Here is a 9838-nt window from a genome sequence, read left to right on the forward strand (position 1 = left end):
ACACACACACACCCCACCCCCCACCCCAGGGCTCTCACGCCCTGGCCCTGTGACAGTTGGTCCGGCACATATCTCAGAGGCCCCAGCTTGCCGCCTGGTTCCCACCCCCGCGGTGGCTGTGCCTCCCCTGCCATCCGCCCACAGGCTGATTTCTCTCAGATCTTCTACTCCCCGGGGGTCTGGTCTGTGCTGTGGTGGCTGATGGGAAGGCTCTTGCCTGGGTCCAGGAAGCTGTGGGGCCCTGCTATAGCAGGCCCTGCCCCTGGCCCCCAAGACAGATGAGAAGCACAGACCCACCTGCCAACATGCCACTCCCCTGCCCCGGTAGGGCCAAGCAGGGAGCTCGGTCCTCGGGGCTACGCAGCCCTTGGCCTCTGGGTCCGCCAGCAAGGGGTCACCAGAGAGAGCAAACCTTGCTCTCAGCCCCCAAGCGGGGAAGCCTGGCCCATCTCTGCCCCACACGGAGGGTATCCACCCCTGGTGCCATCCTGCTGGACGCGTGGCAAACACCAGACTCACCAGCAGAGGAAGGAAAGTGCATTCTGCTCCTGTAAGAGCAGGAGCCCCAGAGGCTGGGGAAAAATGCTGGGAATGTTACAAGTGATGGAGGGGTGAGGGGCAGGGGTGGGGAGCCAGCAGGAAGCTCTGAGCTTCAGGCATCCCCCAGGGGCCAGGGCTCCCAGAGAGCCACCCCAGCCCAGCAGCTGCGGCATGAACAGTCCTCCCCCTTTCCCCACCCCCCTGGACCCTGAGTCACGGCTGCACCTGTTGCAGCCAGAATCCCTTGCAGCCGGGCTCTGGGGGCTGTCAGGGCGGGGGAAGCCAAGTGCTGCCAGGTGGGGGTGCACAGGAGGGAGCGAGGCAGGGGTTTGTCCCCCCCCCCCAAATTGCCAGCACCTGCCCTGTGATCCTGCGAGCGCAGCGGGGGCCACGCCACCTGCTCTGGGGACGCCGGCAGCTCACACACGTGCCCTCGCATGCCAGACCGAGCTCGTGCAGGAAGCGGTTGTCCCCAAACCAGTCCCTGCTGCAGCTGCATCTTCTCAAGCAACCTAGGGACTAGAAGCCCCCTTCTGCCCTGCGAGAGCCCGCAGCAGGGGCTACGGGAGACCTCATCCTCGAGGCACCAGGAGACCTGCGTCGTCCCTGGACCCAGGGCACCTACCACAGTCGCCAGCTTCGCTCTTGGGAGCCACAGCCCTTTGCAAGCCAGAGTTGTGACCCCACCCCATGGTTGGATCCTCCCCTCCCTGGGTGCATCAGCCAATGCAGTTACAGGGGCAAGGGAGAGGCCCCTAAGCCCAGAGCTGACCACTAGTGACCTACTAGGATCCGCTGCCCACAGACCCGCAGCACTGCCAATGTCGCTCTGATACCTGGGCGCTTGCCTCCCGCCATGGTGCTGCAGCCTCAGGCTGATGCCAACACAGTCACAGCTGCACGGAGCATGCCCAGAGGAAAGGGAAATGTAACCCGCTGTCCAGCGTGTCCATTACAGACCCCAGCCCGCAGCAGCAGGGCAGGACAAGCTAGGCTGGTCTGCCCGCTTGCATGTGACTGAACTAGGCTGCAGGGGCCTTGTGGCACAGCCCATGTCGTCGTATTCATCTGGATGGACGCTGCAGGCCCAAAGCATGAACACGACCCCGTCACTGTCCAACAGTAAACAGCGCTAAATGGGGTGGGGGTAAGCTGGAGACCTTGCCCGCTCCGGACTACAGCAAACACCGCAGGAAATCCATGCCAAAGGCTAGAAATTTACAGACTGAAGCCCAGGAAAGGAAAAGAATCAAAACAAGGCAAACACTGAAAGTGGACTTGAAAGATTATGAAACACAAATAATGAAACCTGTTCAAAGTCTCTTTCTAGAGAGGGTGATGGTGGGTGAGAGTCTCATTCTGCCAAACAGTCCTCCCAGCTGGGGAAGAAATGGGTAGTTCTGGTCAATTTTGAGTTAGTAACGTCAGTTCCTCGCGTTTGATGAAACACACAGACGCTGAAGGAAGAGAAGAGATAGGATAGCAGTTGGGGGAAATACAGATTTTGACGTTGGCAGGATACAGGGTGGTTGATCAGTTACAAATGGATGGTCTGGACTGGCAGGCCGGCAGTGACAGCTGTTGTTCTGGGCCCTGGCTTGCTTCCCCAATTGGGGACATCATCTGGTTGATCACGGCAGGTCCCTCTGCTTCATTGCGCTTCCTTAGAGCTGGCTGGGGTATCTCATCTTGCCTGCGGTGCAGCCGCTCCCAGGATCAGGTGAAAAGCCAAGAGAGGAGAACAGGATGATCATGAGGGATGGAAAGCAGACAGAGGGGGCTGGGGGCAGACAGAGCAGGATGTCACATGTAGCAGGCTGGGGTCCTCGCTGGTGCAGCAAAGATGGTCAAGCATCGTCACTGGAGTATCAAGGTCTGAGCGTGGCAGTAAAAACCTTGCCCCAGCCGCGGTGGTGGAAGAAGTCCCTTCCTTTCTCCCCAAGCCTCTTTTGAGGGGCCCCAAAAGGGGTGATAGGGAGAATGGTCCCACCTCTCATTTTTTGCCTACCAATTAGGCCTAATTTCCAACGCACCAATTTTAGTCCATTAATTTCCCATCCCTTACTCCGCCTGGTTACCCGTCATAATCTTACCCAGTCCGCGGGGGCAAGCCGCAGACCCCCTCTGTTTATGTTAATTCAGTCCGTCCGTCTGTCTCCTTCGTACGTCTTTTCTTAAACAGTTCTGTAGAACAGGCCCCTTCATGAACCTTCACCACCACTCTGGCCACGGCTACACACTGGGGCTTTCCCCAGCTCTGACCGCTGGGGCTCACGGCTGCTTCCCGCCAGGTGTGACTCAGAGCCCAGCCCCCCTTCTAGGGGAAGGGGGGAGTGTCACAGCTATTGGATGGCCCCTCCATGGGCAAGCTCCACCCAGCTGCTCCCCTCCCCCCCCAGCCCCACCCACCTGCACCATCCCCTGATCCCAGCAGGATCTGCAGGCACGCATCGCCCATCCACGGCATGGTCAGGGAGTCTCCCCAGAGGCCTGTTTCCTCCTCCGCATGCCTTGCCCACCAAGGGCTGAGGATGGGGTTAGCACCCCCCCACACCCCATTCCCATTCCTCAGCGGCGAGGATAGCACAGTCCATGGCAGCGACTCACCCGTTTGCAGCAGCCGCTGAGGCCCAGAGCGGGGACAGAACAAGAGGCAGCCAGTTGGAAATCGAGGTTTTATTTAAAAGTCAGCGCTATGTGGCCCCCGTCCAGAGCAGTCAGCACCACCTCCTCGCCCGAGGCCTGGCCAGACAGCTCCATGGGGCACTGGCACCACGATACGATTCTTAGCGATAGAGCAAAGTGGGCAGTCCCTGACCCCCAGCAGAGCATCCCAGGCGGGTGGCACATCCAGTGCAGTGCCAGGCGGCTCCCCCTGCCCTGTGTCTGCCAGGTTGGCTGGTCCTAGGACCGAGCAGACTTGGGCTCTCCTTGGAGAAGCTGGGGTGGGCAGCGGGGAGAAGGGAAAAGCAACGCGGGCAGCTGCTGGGAATCAGCCCTGGAGCCCTGCAGCCTGAAGGAATCAGCGCGAGAGAAGCCGGGCTGGCTCCTGGGGCGAGAAGAGCGTGTGGGGAGAACTGAGACTGCAGAGCCAATGTCCAAGTTCAGGGAGCGGCTCCGTGGGGTTTGGCCCAGAAGGCCTAGAGAACGGAGGGGGCAAGACGTCTCGCTGGCAATGGTGGCACCTCAGTGAGGTTTGGGGCTGACCTGAATGGAGGAGGTGTCGGAGTGGAGAGACCTCACGACATCCACCCTGGAGAACCCAATGCAAGATCCGCAGCCTTCCAGCACCGCCTCGGAGGACCAAGCTGCATCTCCGTTGGCTCTGAGCAGCAAGGATGTTGCAGGGTGGGAAGGTTCCTCCTTCATTCCCGCTGCACGGAGTCCTTACACACCACTCTCCCTGGCCAGCGGAGAAGGGTGGGCCCCCCAGGAGCCAAAGGTTGTGTTCACCTCAGCTGCTCCCACTGAAAACCCAAGCTGTCTGCGGCTCCCAAGGAATGGGAGCCGCAGAGATTCCCATCAAGAACACCCCACAGGGCCTGGATGGGGATCAGTGATGGGATGTCAGTGGTTCAAATCCAGCCAGGAGCTGTCTGGACGTGAGATGAGTTTTCTGGGTCTCAGCTCAGTTCCTAGGGGGACTCTCCCCCCCAGCACTAGCTGGCAGAGAGGTGAAGGGCTCGCTAGGCCATGGGAGCTTGACCCCTCCCCCCCTGACTCACCCCAGGTCACGCTGGAGGGTGACCCATTGTGGGAACTCACACAGCTGTTACCCATTTGGGGCACACTCCAGAGCTTCCCCCCATGAGGTCCCAGCACAATGCACCATGACCCAGTTCCAATTACCCTGCCCCACTTGGCAGGTCAGGATGGGCCGCCTTCAAAGCCAGGGCAGAAAGAGAAACTTCCCAGCCTCTGTGCAAAGCTTCCAGCCAGGCAGCTGCTCCCCACGCAACCGCAGCAGGTCCCCCAGGTCCCCGGATTAGTCAGCACTGGGCCCCAGTTCTGCTGGTCCCGCCCCAGGATTTTTGAGTTTGTACTGCGCATAAGCGGCGAGTTCATTGGCAGGAAGCCATGTCATTGCAACACTTTGTTGGGGGGAGGACACCATTCCCTGCCAATCCAGCGCCCCGGCCCCCCATTTCATTCCAGTCACTCAAACTTGGACTTGGCCCTGCCCCCTCTTCCTCGTATGTTGAGCAGCAGCAGGAGGCCCAGGCAGATTGTAGCCGGAGCACACATGGCCAAGGGCTCCTTCAGCACTAGCAGGGTGTAGATGGCACCTGGGGAGACAGAAGAAAACATGCTGGGGAAGAGTCAGGAGATGGACCAATGAAAGGTCAAAGCCACCGCTTCACCATCAGCCCAAAGCACCCGGCTCCAAAAGGTGGCCCCCTGGCTTTGAACCGTTGTCATTACACTTCAGAGTCAACAGACCCCATGAGGTGGATGTGGGCAATTCACACCTCTGGGAGCTACTGTCTAGAGCTGGGGGCTGGGAGCTCTGGAGGACGGGGTGGCATCACCACCAAGGAGAAAAGATCAATTTTGGAGCTCCTGCAGCGAAAGCCGGGACTCCCTGGTGGGCGGGGAGGAGAGGGGGTAGCAGGGCCGGGGAACTCTCAGTAACAAGTCCCGCTGGCCAGCTCGACCCAGGAGCCCGGCGGCCGACACCTACCGATCATGACGATGGTGAGCACGAAGTTGCTGATCTCCTGCAGGAGCTGGGGCCCAAAGGCCAGCAGCGCTCCGGCCACCACCTCGATCCAGCCGACCACCTGCAGGTACTGCCCCGGCTCCGGCTTGTAGCCAAACTCCTTCAGAGGGAAGACGTCGGCGAACTGCACAAACTGGGACTTCTGGAACGGGGAAGGGAGCTTCAGCGGGTAAGGGGCCGCGGCGGTTCCCTTCCCGGGAACGGGGCGTTTGGGCTCACGGCACGGCAGGGGCTCAGTCACGGTGCATGGGAGAGAGGAGATGGGCAGCCTGGAGCCCACGGGGGGCTAGGAAAGGAGCAGGGCACCCGTTGCTTTGAGGTCTAGAAAGGCAGTTGGGGGGCTCCCAAGTAAAGGGCCTGTCTGCAGTAGTGCTAGGTGCCCCCAAGGGCAGTCAATGGGGCAGCAGGGGCGCAGCACTGCCAGAAATCAGGCCCTAGGCCTAGAAGGGACGTATTATTTATTGATTAAGCAACAACAACCTGCCCTGCAGCGTAGCAAATTCTCACCCCGCCTGAAATCCCCCCTTCTGCCCACCCTCTGGCCGGCACCTTCCCATCCCGTAGGATCTCACTTTCCCGGGCTGCCAGCCCAACCTCTTTTCCCAACACCTCCAGCCAGGCTCTCTGAAGTGCTCAGTGCCCAGCCAGGCTGTGAAACAAGCAGCCAGACCTTTCAATCCAACAGCAAATTCAACCCTGGGGTGCCCCCTCTGTGCCTGAAGAAGAGGGTCACAGCCTAGCATTCCTGCACTTGGAACTCCATGGCTCCAACCTGCATCTCCCAGACTGCTTTTGGACTGGCTTGAGGGTCTTTCTGGGAGGGTAAGGGGGGGGGCGTAGTTAAGAATCCTTCCTACAACCTCCTTAGGGAATGTTAATTATACGGTTCTTACAGTGCATTGAGTGGGTGGCTTAGGCCGCCAGGACTCCTGGGTTCTCTCCCTAGCTCTGACACAAAATCTGTGGGTCACCTTGGGCAAATTACTTCCCCTTTCTATAGAATGGGGCTAATGATACTTCCCATTGTGGGCAGCTACGTGCTCTTTGGATGGAAGGGGCTATATAAGGACTAAGTGTTACTATGCCAGAAGCATACAACGCCAGTGCATCCAGACTGTATCTGTGCCGTGACCCTAATAGATCATCATCATCAAGGCTTCAGGTGAGGTTACAGGTGGAATTTTTCAAGGTGGCAGAGAATGCCTTGCTGCGCTGATATGGACAGTTTATTTCCCTGCAGCTCTAGGTGACATTCCAGTGCTAAAACTCTCCTCTCATGATAGTTTTTGCCAGCTAGCAATATTGCTCCTTAGCCACAGAGAACTGGAAACCTCTGCTCTTTGCTCCTTTATTCCCTGTTGGCCTCAGCTTAAATCAAAGTTCATTTATGTGTGTGTTATATCAGGGAAAGTTCACTGGCAGATTATTTATCTTCTTATCTTGTCAGTTAGTTTCTGCAAAGCCTCTTGGCAGGGCGTTAGAGAGCAACATTGGCAGTTCCTGAAAAATTGCCATAACAATCCCACACTACTAGCAACAGATAGTAAGGGCTGTGAGGCAGATCCTGCATTCACCTGCACCGGTGTAAAACCAGTGTCACTCCATGGAGTTAGTTTTCATGGACATCGGTGGACCTGAGAACAGAATCAGGACCCCTATTTTCAAGTGCTCAGCACCCACATCCGGCTCAGCACCCAACCTGCTGATCTCTGGACAGTCCGTGCCTACGTGACTCCGGAGAGCGCTTACTCTCCCGATAACCGCACGGGTTGGGGCTCAACCACGTTTAAATGGAAAGTAACGTAGAATCAGTGTATCGTAGCCCCGGCACTTTCCAAACTGTGGTTTATAACCGATCCCTGCGCCTGCTGGGTGGGCTGAATGCAGGTGCCCTGCAGCCATGGACGGTGCTAGATTTTCCAGATTGTGCCGCATCCAACGTGTAGCCCATGATCAGAGCTTCCTCTGAAAATCTGTGCGCCCGCCCCAGCTCTCACTGTTGGTGCTGAGCTGTTTTGGAAAATCTGACCCCAGTGACAGAGGTGAGAAATTGAACCCAGTACGCCGGCCCCCCAGCCCAGTGTTCTAGCCACTGGACCCCCCCACCTCAAGCCCGTTACAGCCCTTTCAGGTGGCACCTCAGGCCAGAGTCCCCCACCAGTTCTGGGTTTGTAAATACCATTGGGTTTTGTTTGGGGGCTGGGGGGAGTTGCTTTCCCCTGCTGCTGTGAAAAGCCACACAACCAACAGGGAGAACTTCCTGACTAGACAAGGGAACGGGGCAAGTGACTACAGGCAAAATGCTGTTAGCCATACAAAGAAACAAACTGGCGGGAAAGCAAAGATAATTTCTCCAGTCCCTGCCAGGTCTGCCATCCTAGGGTTTAATGTGTAACTAAGGAAGGTAACGAGCCTTCAGGCAGAGCGCAATGTTAAGCTGAGGTTTTGAGCTCTCCATACATGTTTGTAAGTTGGCTGGGTTTACCGCTGGGTGGTAAATATTTCCCTCTGTGGCCCTGATCCGACTCCCGCCCCCGCACAATGGGGTGCTGCCCCATGCCTGGCGCTCTCCGAGAACCCAAAGCACCAGTCACAACACTGGGAAGAGCCTTGGCCTGCATCTGCGATGCACTTTCATTTGCAGGGGTCAGTGGCCTCCTGTTCTTTACAACTCGGGGGGAACCGGCCCACAACCCGGGCGTGCTGGGGGGGGGGGGGGTTAAACGCCCGGTGGCAATGGGAAAGGGGGAGATGGAAATACCCCCAGAGCCCCCCTTGGGGAGGAGGGGGGGGGGACTTGCCAGGCCAGCTGCCCAGAGTCCCATCCGAGCCCCGCTTGCCAAGCCCGCTTCCCGCCCGGGGCGGAAAACGAACCCGACCCAGCGCCCAGCGCGGCCGCAGCCCGACCCCGACCTGCCGCTTGCAAGCGCCCAAACACCCCGCCCCCGGGTCGAGCCCGGAGCCGAGCCCGGCCCACGCTCCGCCGCGGCGGGTTTGCAGGAACCGCGGTTCCCCGGCCCGAGCCCGCTGCAAACCCAGGGGCCGGTGCAGCCCCAGGGGCCGGGGCCAGCGCCCCCCGCACTCACCAGCTGCTGGTAGAGCTCAGCCGAGATCTGGTCCGTCAGCTTCACCGCCCCGGTGAGCAGGAAGAAGAGGCCGAGCAGCACCCGGATGGCGGGGAAGACGAGCGCCATGGCCGCGGGAAACACAGCCCGGGCTGGGGCGCGGCTCCGGCGGCTGCTCCCCGGCCAGTCCCGCCCCACCCCTGGGCGCAGCCGGGGCCAAGCGCGTCAGAGGCGGCGGGTCCCGGCGGGCACAGCCCGGGCTTCCCCCGCCAGCCCGTGGGTGTCTCCTGCAGCCAGGCTCCGCCCTGCGACCCCCCGCCCTAGCGCCAGAGCCCCGCGGGAATGGGGGGTCCCCGCCGGCCACACCGAGCGCTTAAGCCACTTGGCCAGGGTGACACTGAGGTTCAACCCCTCTACGTTTTAGGGCAGGGGTCGGCCACCTTTCAGAAGTGCCCGGTCTTCATTTAATCACTCTGATTTAAGGGTTCGCCTGCCAGTCAGACAGTTTAATGTTTTTAGAATGGAGATATCCCATCTCCTAGAACTGGAAGGGACCTTGAAAGGTCATCCAGTCCAGCCCCCTGCCTTCACTAGCAGGACCAAGTACTGATTTTTGCCCCAGATCCCTAAGTGGCCCCCTCAAGGATTGAATTCACAGCCCTGGGTTTAGCGGGCCAATGCTCAAACCACTGAGCTAGCCCTCCCCCCTATCCCTTATAGAAAGGTCTCTTTCTATAAGTCTATAATCTATAACTAAACGATTGTTGTATGTAAAGTAAATAAGGTTTTTAAAATGTTGAAGAAGCTTCATTTAAAACTAAATTAAAATGCAGAGCCCCCCCCCCGGACCAGTGGCCAGGACCCAGGCAGTGTGAGTGCCACTGAAAATCAGCACACGTGCCATAGGTTGCCTACCCCTGTTTTAGAGTGCTGCCTCTCTCCTGGTACATGTTGGTTTGAACAAACAAGTCTATCCATCATATTATCCTTTTGACCCTGCCTTTAGGATGGGCCAGCCCGTTCTTCATTATCTCTGTGGAATGTGTTCGTACTGGGATGTTCTGGTGCCACCCTGGCACATGTATACATGCAATTAGCAGCCTTCTTCTTGGCAATCTCTGTGAGCAGGGCCTGCCTCTGGCTCTTAGCTTAACTTTGCTTTATGTTAGCAAAGTCGTGACCACTACTTTAGTTCAGGCCTCTGATATAAGGGTTTATGTTTCAGGGCCTCATCTTACTACACTTGGCTTCTGGAGACAAGCGGGCAGCTTCAGGGCATGCACCTGGCCTTTACAGGTATTTATTTGGGTCAAACCAGAGTCAGGTTTCTGCACCGAGTTTTTTTCATCAGTCCTTCCTTTGAAGAGTTTAGCACATGGCACTGTTGAGTATGGAACAAACACAGCCCAGTTCTGTCAGTCGTATTTTCCTTCCCCGACCCTTCAGAGGGTGGAGAGCTGGTCAGACAGGGCACCAGCAGGCTAGTTTGCAGCACCCTGAGCTATTCTGGATT

At 58.2% G+C, this 9838-nt stretch overlaps 1 protein-coding gene across 1 annotated transcript; it reads right to left on the minus strand.

Moving 5' to 3' along the window:
- Window positions 1-3201: 3201 nt before the first annotated feature.
- Window positions 3202-8600, minus strand: TMEM35B (transmembrane protein 35B). The gene is made up of 3 exons (XM_005298398.4): window positions 8347-8600; window positions 5222-5402; window positions 3202-4826 (listed from the first exon to the last, which is right to left on the minus strand). The coding sequence occupies exons 1-3, from the start codon at window positions 8452-8454 to the stop codon at window positions 4696-4698; spliced, it is 420 nt and encodes a 139-aa protein (XP_005298455.1). The 5' UTR covers window positions 8455-8600; the 3' UTR covers window positions 3202-4695.
- Window positions 8601-9838: the final 1238 nt, after the last annotated feature.

The sequence above is a fragment of the Chrysemys picta genome, chromosome 23 (assembly GCF_011386835.1).
Source record: "Chrysemys picta bellii isolate R12L10 chromosome 23, ASM1138683v2, whole genome shotgun sequence".
Lineage (NCBI taxonomy): Eukaryota > Metazoa > Chordata > Testudines > Emydidae > Chrysemys > Chrysemys picta.

What these genes read in the sequence shown, in the direction of transcription:
- TMEM35B (XM_005298398.4), bottom strand. Translation starts at nt 8,454, where the DNA reads ATGGCGCTCGTCTTCCCCGCCATCCGGGTGCTGCTCGGCCTCTTCTTC. An exon ending in CTGAGCTCTACCAGCAGCTG is followed by an intron (nt 5,403 to 8,346) that starts GTGAGTGCGGGG and finishes TCCCCGTTCCAG; the next exon opens with AAGTCCCAGTTTGTGCAGTT. An exon ending in GCTCACCATCGTCATGATCG is followed by an intron (nt 4,827 to 5,221) that starts GTAGGTGTCGGC and finishes CTGTCTCCCCAG; the next exon opens with GTGCCATCTACACCCTGCTA.